A 24,211-nucleotide genomic window follows, 5' to 3' on the forward strand; every position below is an offset into this window, starting at 1 on the left:
CTCATTCATGACTCAGCCCTAACATCTAACATATCTGGCATACAAACACCACTTCATACATGCTCGCTGATTAAATCATTTCTAATCCTCATTATGCCTTGGTCACCAGGACCTGCAGGTTTCCAGACTCTCAATTATGTGGGTTCTACCACTGCCATCTGTGAATTCCAAAACAACATCCTAGTCCTAGCGTCCTCCATAGCTTTGCCTCTTCCAGGCTAGATTTTTCCCTTCTTATTGCATGCCATGGCCAATGTAACTAAAATAGTGCTACGTTTACTTTCTGGAAGTATGCCTAAACCAACTTCTGCCCAGGACTCCAAGGGCCCTAGCTCATTAGGGAGAGCGACCTGGGGGTATCACAGCAATACAAAGGGTAGACTCACCAGCAGAAAAGGAGTCAATAACTAGAAACTAATGGGTAAAGAAAGCCATCAACAACAAGGCTATGCAACTACCCCTTTGATATACAAGAATATTGGCTTTTTCTTCTTCCTCTAAAACTCCTGATTCATCCATGACACTATATATTACTGACATTTTACAATGTTGCTACTTAAATGCTGTTGCCGTTACCTATATAATATACAATTAGTACTGCAAGATGATAATTGTACAAATGTCTTAAATCTTATTAGCAAGCCAAAAAAAACAGGCTGCCACCAAGAAGATACTTTATCTAACTTTCCCTGTTGAATGTTAAATCTTTACAATTAAAATTTTTTCTTCCAATGCCTGACTAAATTGGGTTTAATCTCAATCCAATTTAGATTATCTACAACTGTCCAAAATATTTCCAGAAAAGTTCAAAAGACCTTTAAATGTGCATAAAGTCTCACAACATTAATATCAAGGAAGTATATTAACTTCCAAAAGATCAAAAAATTATAGAATGGAATTTTGCAATCATTTCAGAAAAGTACCTGCACATTATTTAGATCCATTCCTTCACTTGGCAGAAGAGGAAATGAAGTCAAAGTAATATTTTATTTATTAAGCTAATGCTGGATATACAGAGGTCATTTTTTAATTCTTCTTTCTACTTTTCATGAACACAGAATATATTCTTTTCGTGTTGGAAATATTTTACAATTAGGAAGGAAGAGGGGAAAGAAAGAAAGAGGGAGAAAGAACAAGAAACAGAGTTAGGAAGCAGAAGTTTCCCATGCAGAGAACCAAAGCTGGAACCAGAGACTCAGAGCCCTCAGACCCCAGTTTGGCATCTTCCACCCCACTGTACTGCATCCTGACCCAAGCCTGGGTCAAGTGAAGCTATAATTTTCTCTGTCCACCCACCATTTAAGAGCCCAAAGTTCTACCAAATCAAATTACCGGTCTAGTTGGGGAAATATGTCAAATATATCAAACATTGTTAATACCACTCAGAAAACCAAACAAATTCAGAAAGCAATCTAATATTACTCAAAAGAATTCCTAGTCATAAAAGAGGGGGAACATTTCAGAAAACCTTTACCCAAGAAACAAAGGTCCCAGCAAGTAGAATGAAACTTTAGCAGTACAAATGTGAGACATTAACCCATGTTCACTCTTCCAGAATGAACATGAAAGCCAAAGTTCCGCCACATATTATTTTCATCAATTTAATGTAACCTATGGCTACTGCACTCCAACAATGTGGTAATAGCAGTTTGTGGTTGATGACACGGTAGAACCATGGTGTGTAGAAAGGACACTGACAGGGACAGCCAGGCTTCCTGGATACAATCACAGCTTCGCTGGGAAATTGCTGAGTAACCTTAAGCAAGCTAATAATCCTCTCTAGCCCTTTCATTTTTTTCATCTATAAAATAAGACAAGAAAATCTCTAAGATAAAGCTACTAAAGCCCCTTAATTCTAACACTAGGATAAGAGCTTGGCACTTCTACATCTTGAGGGATCTACAAGTAATTACGAAATCAAAACTCTAATTCAAAACACCAAATTTCCCATTACTTTGCAACACACACTATACCTGGATATCGTAAAAGATGCTAAATAAGTGTTTTTCAAGCTTAGTTGGGCATCAGATTCTTCTGAGAACATCTTGGAACTCAGATTCCTAGGACCCAGTTGAGACCTATAAAATGAAAATGCCTTGTGGAGGGGGTCCTTTGAGGATTGGTATTTTTACAAAGCACCCCTAAATGATATGACGTATAGCTAGATTCAAATGTCATCACTCCATTGGGCAATTTGATAACCCAGGATCCTTAGGATCTAGGAATACTAAAAAGCTTAACAGGTCTGGGTGTCTTAACGAATAATTAAGGTTTTCTTTTAAATATATCTTTAACGTAACCAATACATTTTTCATACATATCTCCAATCCAAAATGTGACTATGAAGGATGAAAAAGTAAGTTAGAAACTCTGTTGAAGTCAGTAAATAAGTCATGCTTTGAGAACGTGCTACTTCTCACAGTTAATGACATGAAAAGAAAATGAAGTGTATTCTGAAAAATGTGGGGGCTTAAGAAATCCACCCCTCATTACTCATATGTCAGAAGGTTACCATTCTAAATGGCATTTAAAAGTCACAACAACATTATGGACATAATCATCCCACTTATTACTCAAAAGTTTACCAGAAGCTTCATTTCTCTAGAATTGGCTTTTTAAATGTCAGCGTCTGAATCAACACAACACAGTCCAAGCAAAAATTTCACACTGAAAATGTGTGACAACAAGAGAAAGAAACAACAAACGAAAGAAAACAAAAACGAAAGTACCCTTTTTTAAAATGTAAATTTTAGTTGTAGATATCTAAGAAAAGATTTGATCTGATGGCTACGACCTTGAATAAATGATTACACAAAAAGGATATCCATAAAAAATACTTTAAATTGCCACTGGTTTCAGGCTTCAAGATTTGACCTTTACTGATACCTTGAGGATAATGTCCTACTGTGGGTAAGTTCTTGGTCCTAGCTACAGCTCTGGCAGTAGAAATTTATGTGACTATCCCGTGGTTCAAGTACCACTATGGTGTAAATAATTATGTCCAGTTAACTAGGTTTAAAATTATTCCAGGGCCTGGGTCCACATTGTGCAATAAGTGTGCCTTCTTTCTTTCTAATAGATTGAACAGATTCAATGTTCCTTTTATAGTAATTAATTAATATAGTAAATAACATGAACACACACATACCATCTTCACAAATTTGTCACAAGGAAGCAAGAAATATTGTCATTACTAGTGGTCATTTCTCTAAGAAACTATAGCAATTGACAACTTTGCTTCTAAAACCAGAAAAGAGCCCCTAATACTACCCTGAAAGTAAAAACTAAATTCTCACAAGCCTGTAGGAAGTTTTTTCCCTTCAATATAATACCAAACATGCTAGTAGAAAGGTGTTCAGATTGCATGACCTTTACATTTCCTATTCACCTTTAATAATCCATGGATTTGCAATCCCTTGAATAATATAAAAAATATTTGTTGTTTTCATGTGTCTCAAAAAAGCAACTCAGTGTATGAATTTACTTTAGTCAACTTATTAACAGCACCAACATTTATACATTTTGTCTCTATAGGATCTAAAGATAAAAGAAAAACAAATATTAACTATAGACCACATTACGGAACAAGTAGGATATAAGATGCCTACTCACTTTATCTAAATGGATCTTCACAATAACCTTCCTCCTGCATGTTTTCTTCTTTTTATAAATGAAAAAATTTGAGGCTCATGGAAGTTAAATAACCAACTTAAGGTCATATTGCTAGAAAGTGTTAAAGTTGGAATTTTAACCCAGGTCTGACTCCAAAGCTTATGTTCCTGCCAGCCTGGCACAGGGTCCTGCAGTTTGGGGTTGGTTAAGAAGGTAACAATGAGTAAACATCTTTCTATTATTTTGTATGCTCCACTAATTGCTTAGCCTCATTAATCTATATTTTATTTATAATTTAATAAGCATCTTTCTTAGAGATGGGTTATCTAAGAATTCTCTTGCAAAGCAAAGATTACAGAATTTTACACTCAAAGCAAGAACAATTTGAGAGCTCTATTTTTACAAGGAAAAGACAAAAATTTACCATATTGATCATCCAGGAATATCTAGTCCAACATTGCCCATATGATTAACATAGATAGAACACAGTCTTACAGAACACACAGAACTGAGCAGACAACTCATACAGTTACTGAAATGAATGAACATTAACTCATTTCCTTATTAACATGTAATGCAGTTAGGCTTAATTTTCACAAACATGCAAACATTAGGAATGTGTATAAGAAGCAACTATTTCCCCAAATTCAACATGTGCAAAAATAAACTTATGTGCCATAGTTTCTTCCTTTAAAATGAATTTTTCTTCCAAATGTCCCTATTTGAACTAATAGCATCAATAGCTTTCATTCGCCCAGCATCCAAAACCTACTCATCTTTGACCCTCTACTCTCCTCCTAATTCCACATTCAGTCAGTTTCCAAGTCATTTTTAATTCAAATTCTTTAATACTTCTTATCAGTCCCTCTCACTTCCGAAAGCATTTCCCAGACTAGATTAGGGTCCTTTTTACCTTTCACACAGATACAGAAATATCCCCCCTAGAGCCTCCACTCTATCTTGATAACAATCCCCTGGGCACACTGGGGCAAGACGCATAATTCCAAAAAGATATTGATCTTACAATTCCCAGCACACAGGTTTGTCACAAATAAATTGCCTATAAGCCAACACTAAAATCTGGCTCCATCCAGCCTCTCTTCCTAAAATCTCACCTTCATTTACTCCTTGTAATTTACTGTTTACTTTCCTCAGCTCTGTGCCTCTGCTGAACGCATCTCATCACCTGGAATGTTCTTCCTCTCTGCTTTCCACATAAAGCAATCCCATCCATCTTTAAAACTGAGTTCAAAGATCACTCCTCCACAAGGCTATTCTGACGTCTGTGGCTGGGAGAAATTGCCCCCTCCTCTGAGATTATATAACTAACACTCTACATGCTCCACCATTTTGGAAATTAACATTCAGACTCTATAACACTCAGTTGTGTATATCTTATATCTCCTACCAACTGTAAGCATATCTCATGTGAACATACCTCTGTATCTCCCACGGCACTCAGCCCAGACCTTGTACATACTATGAGTTCAAAGAACTTAAGTTAATGAATCTTACATTAAGGCCTTTCTACTGAAGGAGAATATGTCTCCAACAGCATTGCTTAGGCAACCTTTGGGTTTAAAGAAAACTAAACGGTATAATATTTTTCAAATGTTAAATACCAAGTGTTCAAGTATAATAAAACTTAACTTGCTTGAGTTTTAGAACGAAAGAATCAGAGGATAGGAGAAGAAAATATTCATTTATGAGTCAAGGCAATTTAGGCAGAAAACATCTGTCTTGCCGCCAACCCATCAGTCAGCCCTGCACAGAACACGACCCTACACACAGGCAGCACGCACAGCATTTAACCAGACGCCTTACTTTGCAGTAGACTATCATGTTGGGAGAACTCTCCTCTGGGTCCGCAATCCCCACCGCTCTTTGATCCCCGGGTCCCTGAGCCATCCTGGGCGTCTTCACTCACACTGAAAAAATAAATGAACAGACCATTAAATCAGGAAGGAATTATACAAAGAAAGCTTTGAAATGCAAAGAACTAAGTATCTTTCGGCAGATGTCATGAAAACAAAAAAAAAATGATATAATTTCTTATTTTTCCTCATTTATTTAAGAGGTATTAAAAAAAGGGGGATAATTGTGGTCTTACTACCTACATACATTCTTCTAATCCCAAAGCAACATGTTCTTTCTTTTCAACCCAGAATCATGTACCCTAGGAGTGAATATATGCTGCTCTTGAATAATCTCCTGAAGACAGATGAAGCCAATCATTTTGATGTTGATTCTGTCTTGCCAAAGCTCATTTTCTGATTAATTCTGTGCATTAAAATATGAATAATTTATTAGGGAAATGCAAATCTAGACCACAAGGAGGTACCACTTCATACCATTAAGATGATTATAATAAAAAAAAAACCCTCAAATAAGTACTGGCAAGGATATGGGGAAAGCAGAACCCTCATACATTACTGGTAGGAATATAAAATGGTATAGTCACTGTAGAAAACAGTATTATGCTTCCTCAAAAAGTTGAACATAGAATTACCAAATGATCTAGCAATTCCACTTCTAAGTACATACCCAAAATAACTGAAAACAAATATTCAGACAAATTCTTGTATGCAAATGTTCACAGCAGCACTATTCACAATAGCCAAAAGGTAGAAACAACACAAAATGCCCACTGGTGGATGAATGGATAAGCAAAATGTGTGTATACGTACAATGGGATATTATTCAGCCATAGAAAGGAATGAAGGACTGAGACTTGCTACAACACGCATGAACTTTGAAAATATTATGCTAAGCGAAAAAAGCCAGACACAAAATGTCACATATTGTCTGAGTCCATTTATGTGAACTATCCAGAACAGGTAAATCCATAGAGACAAAAAACAGATTAGTAGGTGCCAGCGGCTGGAGTGAGGACGGAGTGGGGTGATTGCTTAATGGATACTGGGTGTCCTTCAGAGATGATGAAAATATTATGGCACTAGATAGAGGTGACAGTTGTAGAACACTGTGGATGTACTAAATGCCACTGAATTATACACTTAAAGATGGTTAATTTTATGTTATGTGAATTTCACCTCAATTAAGAAAAATGAATATATTTAATGTGGTCTTTTTAAAAGCCTGACAACAGTGACACAATAGGCATATGAAATTTTTGAATAAAGAAGTAAGTTCCATTCTTGGTGTGGCACCATGTTAGCTGTGCGACCTTGAGCAAGTTAAATAACCTGTTGGGTTCCTTTTGTTAATTTCCGTTCAGCGAATGCCTGCTCTGTGTTCAGAATCACGCCAAGGCCCCTTCCTCTACGCTACTCTCATCAGTAAAATGCGAATTCCACCGGGTTCTGCACAGGAAGGGTCAGATAAGCTGAGTGTGAAAGTATAGTATAAAGCCATAAAAGTCCTATACAAATGTTATCACTAATCTAAGAAACTGCCTGGGCTATTTGTACAAAATTCACAGGCTTTTCATCAAAGAAACTTTTATAAATACCATACTTCACAGGAAAGGTAATTTCAATTTATAATAAAAACTCAGGAAACATTTTATTATAAAATAAGTTGGTACCAAAGGTCATTCCATAAAAACAAATCTCAGTGAAAGAGGGAGGAGAGATAGGAATTCGTAATTTATGCTAAGAATTTAATTGCCCAAAATATCCCATTTGAATAACATCGCCTGCTTTCTTCATCATTTATGAATAAGGATGTTTTAGAATTAGATTACAAAAAGAGATAAAGAGCATCATTCTATTATCTCTACCCACTGTAATATCAGTATTTCTATGAATATAGTACTACATGGAAACACTGATTATTATTCTAATCAGTGGCTTTTAAAGTTAAATGAACAACATGGTTCCATTTTTAAACAACTATTTAGTTGCCTACTCCTTTGCCTTAATACAGAATATGACAGGGCATGAAAAACAAAAATTGAGCCCATTAGTGTTTGCTCATTTATCTGTGGAACACAGCCCTTGTGGGTTTCTGTTGCTGTATTTTAAAATGAACACTTTCACTTTAATGAGCGTATTCTCTTCCGCCTAGAAAACTGTGTTATCATGGCAAGGTTGGACGTGACCTAGAAACAAACGTGTCAGCTCTCCCTCTGCCTATCCCTGGCCTCCCCCTCCCACCCACAGAAGCATTTCTGGGTGTTAAAACAGGCTGATGTTCCAGGGTCTGGACTTCAAACTACTAAGTGAATGTGGACGGTCTTTATGTTAGGAATTTTAGTGAGTCTACTACTCAGTAGAAAAGCTTCTATTTTGGGTTCCTCTATTAACTCATTTTTGAAACTCAGACAAGCAATTTAACTTTTCTGTGTCTAGAAAGAATCATTTCTAAAATAATAATGTACCTACCTTCTAGTCCCTATGTCAACAGATGTCAGGGAGAACTGGATGTGAAACCTACATAGGTAGGTTTAAATTAAATTCATTGACTGCAAGGCTGGGGTTCATGAAATTAAAGGACTAGATTTGCATTCATTGCAATACAGTATAAATACTTCTTTTACATGGAGTACAATGGAAACGAATAGGAATGTTTTAAATTTTGTGGTAAACAAAAAGAGAGCCTTCTTCATTTTATTTATATTAACATATACTGCATGTACATACACACAGTAAATAATCTGGGGACTTTTACTTTAATGTTTGAAGAATGTCAGTATTTTTTCTGCAAACACATAGCTGCATTTCAATAGAAAGAAAGTGTGTTAATATTATGTTCCTATAATGACTCATGGCTAACAAAAGAGGAAAACTGAAAATAAGCTAAGACCATGCATTCTACAACCTCCAAGAAGGGACAATATAGCTTAGTGGTTACTAAGATCATCAGACAGATCCACATTTGAATCCAGGCTCCACCACTTACTGGCTGTGTGATCTGGGGCAGGTTACTTCACCTCTCTGTGCGTTTTGTTCCCTTATCCATCACAAATCTCAGTCCCAGCACAGTGGAAAGCCCTCTGAACTGGGAGGCCTTGGTCGCCCCCTGCTCTGCAACTAACTAGCTGTCAGAAGCAAGTCAGGCCACGGCTTGTCTAGACCTCAGCTGGACATTAGCTATAAAAACCAGCATCCTTAAAGTTCCTTCCAGCTTCAATCTAGAACCTCAGAACTTCCAATTTTTAATTTTGCTTCAAAGGCTCTCACCAGAATGTTCCATGCCACCTCTCTCCACCATCACTGCCTACCTAGCCCTTCTCCTCTATTCATGGCAGTGCTCTCAGCTGCATGTCTCAAAGAATCACAAAACCTCAGGGTGGAGCGTCCCCTGTCTGACTCAGCATCCCTCCCCACGAAGCAATTCCTGTAACACCGCCACCCACCACTAGGTTCTCTGAGACCAAACATTCATTCTTTGAGCAAATGTGCTGAGCATCTACTTTCACAAGGCTCCACGCTAGGCCCCGGGGATACACAGAGAAATCAGACACAGGTGCTCTCCTTAAAATGCTCAGAGTCCAGTAGGGGTAACAGACGTGCCCACAAAGAGGACATAGTGATGTGTAAGTGCTCTATTATGATGGCACAGAGCAGGGGGAGGTGACAACTGAGATCGGAGTAGAAGGATGAGGAGGAGCCAGGGGAGGCGGAGTTTGCCGTTCAGCCCAGGCTGCAGCAGACGCAGGCATGGAAACCTGCAGCCCCAGGAGGGGTTCAGCACCGCGCTAGACCCTCGGGAGAAAAACACCACGAAGACGATCTGATCTCAAAGAGATTAAGGGGGCGACAGCCAAGAGTGTAGGATGAGCTAACAGGGACTGGCACCAACCTGAATTCATAGGACTTCTTCATTTCCTTGTGGATCAGGGATTTCCCCACTAGAAGGCCAGTTCTGCATAGGCAGGGGCCTTGTCGCTGGGTTCACCCTCGATCTGTGGCATCTACAACAGGGCCTGGCGCATAGTAGGTACTCAAATATTTTCAAATGAATGATGGAACTGATGAGATTCCACCAAGATGCAGTGAACACTTTCTGGAACATTCATCTGGATAACAAGCCATTAAAACTTTCCCCAAATGAAGGCTCTTTACCAAAAATGACCCATGTGTGGAATCACACGTGAAGATTGTCCCCAGGGTTTATTGATAGGGGCCAGCCCTAAACTCAGGAATTCATAAGTAGTTTAGTAAGAAGGTACTACATGGGGAAGGTAGAAAATACAGTGAGGGGAGACCCTGTGAATAACAGAACAATTGAACATCTGTGACAAACAGATTAGCAAAGTCTATGAAAGTCAGGACTGCGCCTACAATTTATTCCAAACTTACCTGGCATTTGTAACTGGCAGTTATAACAAATGCCTGCTGTTTTCTTTATAGCCCAGCCCCCCTGGAGCAAGCACAGCCTAGGGTGTAGCAGACAACAACGCTGAGCAGAGCAGGAAGGAAGGGGCTCGATGACATGGAAAACGAAGGAGCTTTGAAGCCAGGCTGGGAATCACATCGCAGCACTGCCCTCACTGAGGCTATGGCATGGCCTTTGGCAATTGATGTTCCCACCCTAGATTTCCAGCTCCTCACCTGGAAGATGAGAACCCTCTACTATGCAGAGTTGCTTTTAAAGACGTCACGTAAACGCCCTAGCATAGGCTGAACGTAGAGACTGACCAGCGGTCTTGTTCTAGGCCAGTCTTTGACCAAGTGTAATTTCCAGGCTACTGGCACGAGAATCAATGGTGAAGCCCACTCCAACCCTCACCCTCCGACGTTCTGACTCCTGCATCTGAGATGGAGCTTTCAGCAGTCTGACGACCTCCTCAGGTGATCCCGATGCAGAGCTCGCTACAAGGAGGACGACCGCAATTACCCTACAATGTCACTAAAATCATCGTCACATGCAGCTAAAAGCCTTAAACATCATGGCTGCCACTCTTAGTGCCCAGCCCTCAAAACCTATTCAGGGAAATGTCATGTAGGAGAGGTAATCACTCCCTGACTGCGATACAGTCTGAATATTCATGCTGCCAAATAAGAATTTCTGTTGACATTTTACCCTCTCCTCCAAGTTATATCAGATTCACATTGTTTGCCCCCGCCCATTAAAATCCAGTGGATTTTCTTTCTGACATCAGCAATGTTAAGCACTTCAGAAAAAAAAAAAACTTTACAAGATGTGTGCTAGCTCAGTAGTACAAGCTTGTTTATATAGCTCTAATCTGACTGAGTGGGCAGGAATCTCAAGGGGAGAGAAGGAAGAACAACAGCTCTAAATAACAAATAACTCTTTCTGTTATAGCAGAGTCTGCCAACTTGACATCTCCTATATACTCAAAGTTCAAATGCTCAATGACAGATCGAGTGTGTGTTTCAGGTAATAAACCAAAGATCTTAAAACAAGGCAATAGTGCTCAACCCCTAAAGGCTGATTTTGGTGGCACTGCCAGGCAGCCGGAATTTTACAGGGATATAATCACCTGATCATTTGAGAACTTCGGTTAGAAAGCAACAGTTCCCGAAAGCCTGTCCAAGGAACTGAACCAGACCGGCAGCTGCAGAATAAACTTGGGGAGATTCTAAATACACATGTTCCTCAGCAGGGCACTGTGGCTCTTGCCTACGCTTTGGGAGGCCAAGGTAGGAGGATTGGTTAAGGCCAGAAGTTTGAGACCAGCCTGGGTAATATAGTGAGACCCCATCATTACAAAAAATTTTAAAACTTAGCCAGGCATGGTGGCACATACCTGTAGTCCCAGCTATTCAGGAGGCTGAGGGGGTAGGATCATATGAGCACAGGAGTTCTAGGCTGCAGTGAGCTATGATCCACTATGTATGGCCACTACACTCCAGCCTGAGAGACAGAAAGTGTGAGCTTTTCTCTAAAAAAAAAAAAAAAAAAATTTAATTTTCAAAAATAAATGTACATACTCCTGGCTCCCATGCTCCAGAAATCTAGTAGCCTAGGGTACTCCCTGGAGATTTGTAGGTTAACCGGTCCCCAGGTGATTTGGAAGTGTAGCCAAGTTTGGAAACCACTGACCTAGATTCCATAGAGCCTGTCTTCCCTTCACCTGATCCCTTCATCCCATCCCACATCGCCTAATGTCTGAGCAGACAGGCTGATGCGGGGCTCCATTAGCCTCCCTTGTATTAAGGCAGAAACTCAACATAATGGATAAAACAAAGGTCCTGAGGTCAGAGAACTGGCTCTCAATCCTGGCTATGCCGCTTCAGTGCTGTGAGACCGTGAGCAACATAGTGAGCCTCTCTGGGCCTTGGTTTCCTTGTCACTAAAATGGACAAATACTAATCACCCTGCTGCAATGGCTCTCAGCCTGGTCTGCTCAGTACAATCACCTGGGCCGCTCTTCCCAGCCACCACAACAGGTGGAGGTTATTCCCAATCTATTGATACATGAGAAAATGAAGCCTGGAGAACCTGGGTAACTTGCCCAAAATAACACAGCTTGTCCACCAAGGAACTAAAATTCAAACCCAGGACTAACTCCAATGCCCACGGTCTTTCCAACACATCAGTGAAATCCAGCAGGTCTCCAGTGAAACCCAATGCAGAAAGTATTTAGTGCAAAGCCTGGTACATAGTAGGTCCTCAACTAATCTGTGTTTCCTTCATTCCACTTCCTAGTTTATCAGTGAAATTGACTTCTCCCTATGAATACTACCTTAATATAAACAAACACAATCCTAAATTGCTACAGTTGCCTGATAGTCTAAACAAATTAGTCTACCAAAGCTGCTTATAAACAAAAGTATTTTACGCTCCCTATGTTAAGCAAAGGTCCTAAACATTGATCTGGGAGGGAGAGGTGGAAAGTCGGCCACATAACAGAGTCGCTGCTGGGAGTGCAGGTGCAGCCAGATGCCACCCAGGCATCCTCTTCCCAGGGCTCCGAACTCCATCCGCCCTGCTCTGGACAGCCTCAGCCCTGCCAACTCCCCACAGACCCGTCCCATGCTTTGATCTCCTCTTCTGTAAACAGTATGCCCACTGTGTCCTTCCACCTCCTCTCTGAACTTTGACCTTCTGTGACCTTCATGGAAACTTGCCTTCCCCTGAGGACATCCCCTCCCCGGCAGCCCAGCTGTCCTCACCCCATACATCTCGAGAACAGGAAGTAGGAGAGGCATCCTCCTGGCTCTCCGCTGCTGCTCCAAACGATTTCCCTCCCTCCCTCTGACACAAATCCCTGCTGGGACACTCAGGCCATCTGGCTATGCCACTGTCTACCCGTCCTCACTGCTGTTTTCCACCTCTCGTCTGCTTGTGCCTTTTCATTTCCTGAAGACTCCCAGCCTCCAGCTCTCAGAGGTTTTCTTCTCCATCGACCTCAGTAACTTTAACACCAAAGACCTGCCTGAAAAGCTGGTTTCTCAATTCCTTATTTCCCCACCTGAACCTTCTTCCTCCTCAACTGCCACCTCGTGTGAACCTTGTCATCACCAGTGTCTGTATCACCTCAGCTCCCAGTACAAGCATCCCCGACTCTGTCCGTCTTTGCTCTTCCCAGTTCCCTTACTCCACGCACACTGCAAACTTCCTTCAAACTTATTTAGACAGTCACTCCACTGAACGCACAACTTTTTCACTATCCATTACTACTCCTCACTCTGCCTTCACTGTCTGCTCTCGCAGGCTCCCTGGGTACAGTCACTCCCAATCACTCCCTTGCAAATACCCTCTACTGCCACACTTCCCCCTTGCGATGTCATACTGCCCTCGCAAAACTCCAACTCTGATGGAACCCACACATCCACCAACTCCAAGCTCACATCCAAATGGATGAATGCTTTGGGGTGGGGGGGAAATCACACAAACAGGCTGACGAGCTGCATTTTAAATTCATGACCACAAACTTTAAATGAGTAGTCAACACTGCCCGCCAAACCTAAAATGTTTTCCTACCAAGCTTGCTTTCTCACTTTTTGAATTGGCCATCTCCTATCTTGTTCTTGCTCACACTTAACAGAAAGCCTCCATTGATGGACTCACTTCACAGAAGAGGGCGAGGGGTGATGGCTCACGCCTGTAATCCCAGCACTTTGGGAGGCTGAGGCCAGAAGTTCGAGACCAGTCTGAGCAACAGAGTGAGGCCACATCTCCACAAAAAAATTAAAAAAAAAAAAAATTAGCCCAGCACAGTGGCACATACCAGTAGTCCCAGCTGCTTAAGAGGCTGAGGTGGGAGGATTACTTGAGCCCAGGAGTCCGAGGTTGCAGTGAGCTATGATGATGCCACTAGACTCCAGCCTGGTCTCTTAAAACACAAAATTCACTAAAGAAATGGAAGCCAGCAGAAGGCAAGTCCCTCATCTTCAGACACCCTCATCTAAGCCACCATGTTCTCTATCTTCCCTTCTTTTATAGGAGAAAGTATTACTGCATTTACTAAAGGGAAGTTCCTCCATTTTTGCTCTTAATTGGATGGTTACAGAACATTCCCGCTCACTTACACACCACTGCCACGCCAACAGCCTCCAGTATAACAGCGGATTACAGCTCAAAGACCTCCAGGACGCAAACTCCCTGAGGACGAGTACTTAGGGAAACCTAAAGTCAAGAGAGAAGACAAAAGTAAGGACACTAAGGGGATTTGAAGCCTCTGGCACGTACAGCCACAGCAAACACTAAACATAGCCCAACTCCTTGCCAGATTAAATCAAACTGCACGCTAACCACCTATCTACCTCAGTTCCTATTACTCAATACATCATGTCTGGCTTTCAACAAAGAATTACAAAGCATGCTAAAAGGCAAGAAAAAAAAACACATTCTGAAGAGACAAGCAATCATCAGAATCAGATTCAGATATGACACAGATGTTGGAATTATCTGTGTCATTAACAGACAGGAAATTTAAAATAACTATGATTTAAAATGTTAAGGGTTGTAATAGAAAAAGAAAATGGTAATGAAAGCAGAGAGACAGAAACTCTTTTTTAAAAAAAAACTCCTTTAAAAAGGAAATGCTAAAAATCAAAAACACCGGACAAATGAAGAACGCCTTTCCTGGGCTCAACAGAAGATTCAAAATGGCCAAGAACGGATCAGTGAACTTGAAGGTCAATAGAAAATTTCCAAACTAAAAAGAAACAGGGAGAATTAAGGGAAAATTTTTTTTAAAAATAACATTCAAGGACTGTGAAACAATATCAAAAGGTGTAACATAAGGGTAATCAGAACTCCAGGAGGAGGAAGAGAGAAAGGAGTAGAAGAAATATTTGAAGAGATAACGACTGAGAACTTCCCAAAATTAATGACATACAACAAACCACAGATCCAGGAGGATCAGAAAACACCATTCAGGATAAATACCCGTCCCCGCCCCCCAAAAAACTACACCTAGGTGTATCATATTCAAACTGTAGAAAACAAAAGACAAAGAGAAAATCTTGAAAGAAGCCAGATCCTCACCTATAGAAGAACAAAGATATGAATTACAGAGCCCTTCTCATCACAAGCCATGCAAGCCTGAGTGTGGAGTGAAATACTTAAAATGTTGAAAGAAAAAAAAGACACCCACTTAGAATTCTACATCTAGTGCAATTATCCTTCAAAAGTGGAGGAAAAACAAAGACTTTCTCAGGCAAGCAGAAACTGAGGAAATTCATCCCCAGCAGACCTGCCATGCAAGAAATGCTAAAAGTTCTTCTGAAAGAGGAAAATGATATAGGTCAGAAACTTGGATCTACAAAAAGAAAGAGCAAGCATGGGAGAAGGAATAAAGGTAAAATAAAATCCTTTATTTTTCTTATTCTTAATCTAAAAGAAAGGAATATACCCTTTTGAACAATGTTCGTGAGATAGGAAAAAATATTTTCTAAAAAGATTAGTATATCAGTCCTAACACAGAGCTGTGGAATAGCCCTTGACAGTCAACTAGCTCACAGGTTGGTAAACTAGAGCCCATGGGACAAATCTAGCCTGCTGCCTGTTTCTAGATCATCTGTTTGCCAAGAATGGTTTTTACATTTTTTAGATGGTTGAAAGAAGTTCAAAGAAGAATAATATTTTATGACACATAAAACTGTATGAAATTCAAATTTGTGCCTATTAATAAAGTTTTATAAAAAACACCCATTGGTTTATTCATTGCCTATGATTGTTTTTGAACTACAATGGCAGAGTTGAGTAGTGGCCCACAAATCTCAAAATATTTACTGTTTAGTCCCTTACATAAACATTTTTCCTGTCCCTTGAACAAGTCTAATCCTTTATTCTTCAGAGGATGACACTAAGGCCTGAGGAGGTCAAGTTGTATTCGAATGATCTGCTGGTTAGTAATACGGCCAACATTAGAACTTGGGTCTTAAGATCCCAAATGCCTCTCCCCTCACATGAGGGGACTGACATTTTATAAGGATGGGATCTAAGATTATAGCTTCTCATACTACAGACGGTAGGGACTGCAGAAGTAAAATTTTATTATTCTCTTATTTCACATGAAAGAGTGTATGACTGCTAGAAAAGAAGTGGGAGTGACAGAGAAGCTTTGCCAATTTTTATACACAAGAAGGGGATGACTAAGAGATGAAGAGGATGACATGTTCCCAGGGGACCCAAGAAGAAAAGCACTCCGATTGGCTTTTTTTTTTTTTTAAAGAATGTCAGTTTTATTTCTTGGGATCTCATTGTTTTCTTTCTTTCTTTCTTTCTTTTTTTAAAGAACAAGTAAAATAAGTATGTTCATACCCTAAAACTAGGCATTTAAATGTAATATATGGTGTATCTCACTATGCCTCCATAATGTATACATTTGGAGCAGCAATAGGTTTTTCCTCCTCTTAAGATAGCAAAACTTAACAAAAGAAAGATCTGTTCACAAAATTCACCAGCCAGAAGCACTATAGGTCAAAGAAATAACAATTGAATAGGTTCTTGGGGGTTTGTTTTACAGTTTTACTCATACCATATAGATGGAAGACAAAAATAGTACAATTAGAATGTACAGTACCACTTCCTACAATGAGGATCTAGCTTGTTATGGATCAACTCTTAAGAACAACTGGAAAAGGTGGATAAAACATATATTTAAAAAAGAGTTCCCAAGGCAATGAGTACACACGGGATCAAGATCCAAGAGAAAGGCAGGTACAGAGGTGAGCCTGATATTCCAGGAACTACTGCTTTAAGGTATTGAGCCAAAGTCAACAAATTGAAGAGCATTCATGAACATATTCTTAGTCAAATTTGCATGTAAGGGGACTTGCTTAATCTGTCAAAGGGTATTTGTAAAACACTTATAGCAACCACAATATCTAATAGCCAAACTCTGAAAACTTTCCCACTGAGATTAGAAATGAGACCAGGATACCCATTATCACCACTTCTATTCCCCATTATGTTAGAGGTCTTAGCCAATGCAAAAGGCAATAAAAAAAAATAACAAAAGTTGCAGTGATTAGAAAGGTAAAAGTAAAAACTGTTTTGCAGGTAATTTAATTGTATACATGGAAAATTCAAAATCATCTGCACAGAACTATTAGAATTAATAAGTTAATTTAGCAAAGTCACTGGATACAAAGTCAATAAGTAAAACTCAATTGTATTTTTATATATCAGCAAAAAAATCAGAGAACATGTTTTTCAAAGTTACCACTTATAATAGCATCAAATAACTTCAAATACTAGAAGTATGTCTTTAAAAAGATGTGCAATACTTTTACAACACAGAGGGATACAAAAACACTAACAGAAATGAAAGATCTAAATAAACAGAGGGATCTACCATATTAATGGGTTGAAACAGTCAACACTGTGAAGACATTCATTTATTGCCCTTTTGGGCTAGAGAGGTAATGCAATCCCAATCAAAATCCTATCAAAAGATGATTTTAAAAATTACATAGTAATGCAAATGGCTAAGAATAACCAAACTATTCTCAAATAAGAACAAAGCTTGAGTGCATACACCACTGGATATCAAAACTTATTATAAACCTCATGTAATTAAGACAGTGGGGCATCAGTATTAGGATAGACAAATATAAAATTAAAATGGACTAGAAAACACAGAGACAGACCGATATAGGTAGGATCACTTGATTGACAACAAAGGTGACATTTCAGGGCTGTGGAAATGATGAGATTTTTCAATAAGTGGTGCTGGGTTAATTGGATATCCATATGGAAAACAAAATAAATACACATGTATTTTCCATGCCATAGACAAAAATCAACCCCAGGTGGATTTTTGATCTAAAGATAGAAGGCAAAATAATAGAGCTTCTAAAAATTAAAACAGAGTAGCTTCATAACCTTAGGGTAGGCAAAAATTTCTTAAGCGGGCACAGAGAATAATAACCATAAAGGATGAGATGGATAAATTGGATTATATTAAAAGATCTGCTATTCATCTAAAGGGAGTAAAAGGCAAGCCACTAGAGATGGGAAAAAATATTTTAAATACATATCACTGGTAAAACTATTTGTATTAGGAATTTGTTTTTTTAAAAGACTCCTACAACTCAACAAGAAACAGATCATCAATCCAGTAGAAAAATAAGCAAAAAACTTGAACAGGCACTATAAAAGATGAATAAAAGTGGCAAAAAAATATTTAAAAAGCACAATATCATTAGTCACCAGAGAAATGCAAATTGAAACCATAATGACATACCACTACATATCCACCAGAATGGCTAAAATTCAAAAGTTAACAATCCCAAGTCTTCTCAAGGATATAGAGAAACTAAAACACTCATAAAGTGATGTTAAGAGTATAAAAAGTACAACCACTTAGGAAAACTCTTTGTAAGGACCTACTAAAGCTGAACATACGCATACCCCATGACCCAGCAAACAGTCTTAGGTGTATACCAAACAGAAATGCATTCATATGTGCACCGTGAAACACATAGAAAATGTTCACAGCAGCACTATTCATAATATCCCTAAACTGGACAAAGTCCTAAATGTCCATCAATGGTAGATCAATAAATAGTTTGTGGAATATCACAAAGTAAAATGTTGTATAGCAAGAAAAAAATGAATAAACTATTGCCATGCATCACATGAATGCTATATGTAAGAATCCAGAAAACAAAAAAGAATACATACATATATGTAGGATTCCATATATATTTCATATATTTAAAAAGTGAAAAAGCTATAGCGTTGGAAATCAGGTTAGTGGTAGCTACCTAGGAAGCTAAAGTGGGAGGAGTGCTTGAGCCCACGAGTTCGTGGCCAGCCTGAGCAACATAGCAAGACTCCGTCTCCTAAAAAGTAAATAAATAAACCAGGTTAGTGGTTACCACTGGGGAAAAGAGGGTGTGTATTTACTGGGAAGACTCAGGAGGTGGATTCTGGGGGAATGGTAATATTCTATTTCTAGATCTGGGAGAGAGAACATGGATACGTTTACTGTTGGAAAATTCATTGAGCAATGATTTGTCTACTTTACTATAAATATTAATATATTTAATAGAATTGTATGTTTAAATAAGAATACTGCAAATAAAGGCAGATCTGAGAGAAGGATACAGCATATCTGGTCCTTAAGTTGATATCTGAGCCATCTCAGGTACAGCCATACGAAAGTGCTACAATGGCAGGGCTACGGTTGCAGGGATGGCAAGGGGGCCAGAAGTGGTGGTGTCTGTCACCACTGCATGCACTTCCCCCTGTGTCTGTGCAGTGGGCACAGACAAGAAGCAGTAATCACTGAATGACAGAACAGCACAGAAGTGAAATGAGATTTAAAATATACAATTAAAGGAATGCTTCACAATATCTTCCAAGAGTTGGAAAGTCTTCCAACTCATAAAACATTTCAGAACTCTCCCAAGGACTGAAATACTCTGCATTTGTTCTTAATAACTTTCTACTGCCCAACAGATAAAATACAAAGTTCTTCAGCAAGTTTAGAAGGTTGAGGCAGTTCCTGTTTCTGATTGCCTAGTATATTTTCCTATCAAATTATCTTCTTCTAGTAGAGAAAGACAGGCCTGTGAACTGTCCCGGCCAGAGTGCACCTTATCACTGGTCACGCAGATTGGCCCAACATAGCCATGTGACTAATCTGGACCAGAGTCCTTCCCCGAGACTGAGATAAGGGCACTAGAAGAAAGAAAGTCCCTTCCCCAGGAGGTGACTGTATTGAAAGGATGTGAGGGTGGGAATATTAGTGACCATCTTCTTTTTCTCTAGTGTCACAGAGGGAGAAAGAAAACAAAAGGTGTCAGGTAAGAGAGCTGATAATGTCGTTGAAGTCCCTGGATCCAGCCACGCCTGAATTCTCATAGATAGCTAGTTAAATTTATTTTTGCTTGAAATATTGGACTTTTCTTGGGTTCAGTAGGGGTATTGTTGGGGTTTTGTGTGTGTGTGTTGTTGTTTTGTTTTTGTCTGTGTCCAAGTGAGCCCTGAATCACCACCACTGTCATCACAATTATCCTATGTAAGTGGCATTCCAGTCCCTCCACAGGCCAGCCCCGACTTGCACTTCTAGTTTTATCAATCACTGCTCTGTCTCCATATATCCAACAACATGGCCAGTCCCAACCACAGAAAAGTTTCCCAAACCAAGCATTACCAATAAGCGAAGATCAACTTAAACCTATTTCCAAATACATTTTTGATAGCCTGATGGTCACTTCTGTTAAGGATAATTAGAAAATACCGGAAACTGCAGATTTGAAACAGATTTTTTTTAAGTGGTGGAAGGGGGTTTTAAGGCAGAGGGCAGGCAGGGAAAGTGGTTTTTGTACAGAAGCTTTGAAAGCCAAAGGAAGCCCAAAAAATGAAAACCTGGAATTGACAAGCAGACGCATTGGCATGACACTAAATACCCTTTGCATCGGAGCAAGGTATCTGAGGACTTCCTAATCAGTCATGCCCAGTTTGTTAAATAAAGTTTATCCCAACATGTATCCACTTTACCCTTGAGCCCCAGGGAGCCCCAGGAGTCAGGGGTCAACTTCTTTCAGTTTGAAATCCTGAAAGGTATTGGACTCCTGGACAGAGAACCTGATGTGGTGGGGGGGAAATGCCCATTTGCATGGGAATCGTGCACCGGCAGTAACAGGGCAAGACCACCTGTAAGCATTTTGCTGCAGGGGAGTGATGTTCTGGGGAGCAGGAAGGAGTAGCTGGAAAGTCATGGTGGCACACCCACTACTGCAAACATAAGGTGAGTAAGATGTCACTCACTTTTGTTTTCCTATTTCACTTTGTGTCAATATGACAAATATTTATTAAACAGTTTTACTTACAACCTAGATTTCCCCTATCCCTGTTTTCACTAAAGTTTTAAGTTCACCAGCAGGGACTTCTCCTACCAGAAAGGTTTTTAAGGACCTGACTCTCCATGTGGGCTGGTGGGGTGGGTATTAAGTATTCTTTGTACATTCCTTATACTTTGTCACCTCTATGCTTTTATTTACTCTGACATGCCCCAGGCACACCCTTGCCACCATGTCCCCTGGTCCCATCTCTGCAGGCCCCAAACCCTTTGGTCCTCCAAGGTCTAATTCATTCACTCAGTCTCTTCAGTGAAATCTCTCAGTGGGAAGTCCTCTCTCCTCCGTTCCATTTACATGTGCCTTCCTTACCGTGTTCTGTCTCTCCATCTTTTTCCTCCCACAGAATTTTAAGTTTCTTGACCATAGGAGTTACATATATATGATCAATCATCATCTGGAAAAGGGTCTTGGGGAGGGAGACAGACATATTGCCTGATAAGGACAAGGAACAGGGAAGAGCAGTGGAGACCAGAGGCCACCTGTGACCTGGGGTAGGAAACCTCCCACCCCTCAACCCCATGAAGAGCTGACTAACCCCAAGCTTGTTTCCAGGTACATGCTCTCATTCAGTAATGCCTTCAACGCAATCACGATTTCTCAGCCCTATTCTGCAACTGGGAAGAACACAGATCAAGAGTGTTAAGCTACTCTGTCTCATGTCACATACCCCTGGCTATAAGCAGAAAACAGCAGCCAAGCCACTAAACCAGCAGTCCCAACATTTTTGGCACCAGGGGCCAGTTTCATGGAAGACAATTTTTCCATGGATGGGGGGTGTGCTGGCTGGGGGTGGGGCAGAGCCCAGCCGGTGATGCGAGTGATGGGGAATAGCTGTAAATACGGAAGAAGACGCTTCACTCTCTTGCCCACCACTCACCTCCTGCTGGGCAGCCTGGGTCCTAAGTTTCATGGAAGACAATTTTTTCATTTTTCCACAGACAGGGAAGGGCTCGTTCAGGCATGACCTGGGGTTTGGGTACTGCAGCCCTAAACTACCTGCTATATTGCTATACTGAAAATGAAAGTGCCTCTCCCTAAAATAAAAAGTCTAAAATATAATCAATAGATTTATTTTTTGTGAATGTGTCCTTTCTATTTTGACCAGCTGCTGAATCAGTCTTTGTATGAGGATGTATGGTCAGCAAAACAACATAATGGCACCTTCCTGCTTGGTTTGGAATCTGGACACAGTAGCACTTACATAGCAGTTTAAGAGGAAAAATACGCTGGACATTTTATTTAAACTTGTCTTTTTTCTAGAGAAGTCACAAATAGATAAAACACAGCACTCAAACAAGTGTTTCTCTTGGATTAGGCAGTGTAGATCTATATAATATTTTTCTAATTGGAATTAGTTGTTAGTGATTTTAAAATGGATTAAGACATAACAACAACAGGGCTTTCTGAGCAGCACATACCTTTTGCTTTAACACAGTCCTTCCCTGTCCCTAAAGCCTTCCCAACCTCTCTGAGGTCCAGAGCTAGATGCCATTCATCATCGCACATGGATGGCAGTTTTGCTTTTAGCATAAAGGAAATGCTATTTGGTACCCATGTCTCTCTCTAAATGGGTCAGAGGGCCCCATATTTAAAGAAAAATGGGTATAAATGTATTTCTTTCTGGGAGTAAAATCACACAAACAAAGCATGTTTTGATTTTAAAAAATACAACTTAAGTTACCGTTATGAAAGAAACCCCACTTGTTTCCCTCATTTCCTTTCCCTAACTGGTCCTATCATTTGAGTTTGCAACCCATTTTGTAATGCTTTTTCCTTCCTTCATTCATTCCACAAATCGTTCTTAAACATGACTATGAGCCAGAATCTGTGACAGATGCTGGAGCTACGACAGGAAATGAAACAGTCCCTGCTCTCATGGAATGTATATTCCAGTGGAAGGAGACAGACAATATGTAAATAAATGCATAGAATGCAATGTCATGGTGATAAAGCTATGATCAAAAATAGAGCAGGTAAGACAACAAAGAGCAATGAACAGGGGCAGGAGTTACTATTTCAGCTAGGGTGGTCTGGGATGGCTTTGACTACGAAGATTGCAAATATTAGTTCTTACTCTGAAATCAAATAATAATTGGTTTAAAAAGCAATTGCAGTCATGCACCACAGAACATTTCAGGCCTTTTCTATGTTTAGATGTGTTTAGATACACAAGTATTTACCATTGTGTTGTAATTACCTACAGTATTCAGTAGAGCAACATGCTGTCCAGGTTTGTAGCCTGGGAGCAATAGGCCAGACCACACAGGCTATCCCATATGGGTTTGTGTAAGTACACTCTGCGATGTTCGCACAACGACGAAACTGCCTAAGGACGCATTTCTCAGAACACATCCTCGTAGTGAAGTGACAAATGACTGTATCACCAACACCTCACACATGAAAATCTTGCCGTTATCTCTCTCTTCACCTAGGAAATTTCTTCCTATTTCCCAAAGTCTGTGTCTTCCAGAGCTGATAAAATGCCCTCTCTCTGAACTGAACTGTACTATATGTACTGTCTTCACCATCTATTTGTTACCAAATCCGACTTGTAAAATTCCACACATTCTTTCCTAAACTGTCGCTTAACATTCTTTATTACTAATTTTCTGTTTATTCCTATCATCTCTCCAAGACAGCTGAAATTATCTCAAGGTCAAGACTTTGGGGTCTGATAAGATCTGAGTTTAAGTCTTGTTTCCTTTACTCAGCGACTATCTGATCTAGGGCAAAGTGGTTGAACCTCTTTTCAGCTTCAGTTTCCTCATCTGTAAAATGGGAGTTATACCACCTTTAACTACTGTTAAAGGACTTTGAACTACAAAAAGTTTTACAAACGCTTTTGTTATTTTATAAGATCAGCCTACCACTATAGGACACATCCATAGCTTTTAGGCTGAGCAACTTTTGGTTGGGCACCAACTTTTATCAAGCATTTACGATGTTTGTGGCCTTGTGCTGGGCATGGAGGTAAAAAATATGGCCAAAAATAAAACAAAACAAAAAAGCCAGACGAACAGATCATAGCCCCATGGGGAAGACAAACACTAATGAATAATTGGAAGCTAAGATGAAGGTCCCACTATATCATGGGTCTGAAGTGGATCTAGCCAGGTAAAATCAAGCGAGCAATCAGAATGGTGGTTATAGCTGTTTGCATCTTGCATCACACTCATACCAATCCATACATCCACACCCACACTAGCCCATCCCTCCTCCCATTCACTCCCACCCATAGCTGTCACTCTGCAAGTCAACAACTCAGCAAACATTTACCAAACTCCTACTATGTGCCAAGCACTATAAGAAATACAAGGAGATAGAGAAAAAATAAAACATGGGCTTGCTCTGGGTGTCTGGCATAAGCAACACCATTATAGCAGCAGTCTCCTCTTTTTTAC

The 24,211-nt window shown here is 39.9% G+C and overlaps 1 protein-coding gene across 6 annotated transcripts in view; it reads right to left on the reverse strand.

Annotated features, from left to right (window-relative positions):
- RGS6 (regulator of G protein signaling 6) overlaps positions 1–24,211 on the reverse strand; it is a 537,898-nt gene that overhangs the window by 507,985 nt on the left and 5,702 nt on the right. For all 6 annotated transcript variants that reach the window (XM_045564571.1, XM_045564581.1, XM_045564589.1 and 3 more), the window contains exon 2: positions 5,437–5,540. In XM_045564571.1, coding sequence (XP_045420527.1) covers positions 5,437–5,520 — 84 coding nt within the window. In that variant the 5' untranslated portion in view covers positions 5,521–5,540. The remainder of the gene's footprint in view (positions 1–5,436; positions 5,541–24,211) is intronic.

Source organism: Lemur catta, chromosome 1 (assembly GCF_020740605.2).
Source record: "Lemur catta isolate mLemCat1 chromosome 1, mLemCat1.pri, whole genome shotgun sequence".
NCBI classification, from domain to species: domain Eukaryota; kingdom Metazoa; phylum Chordata; class Mammalia; order Primates; family Lemuridae; genus Lemur; species Lemur catta.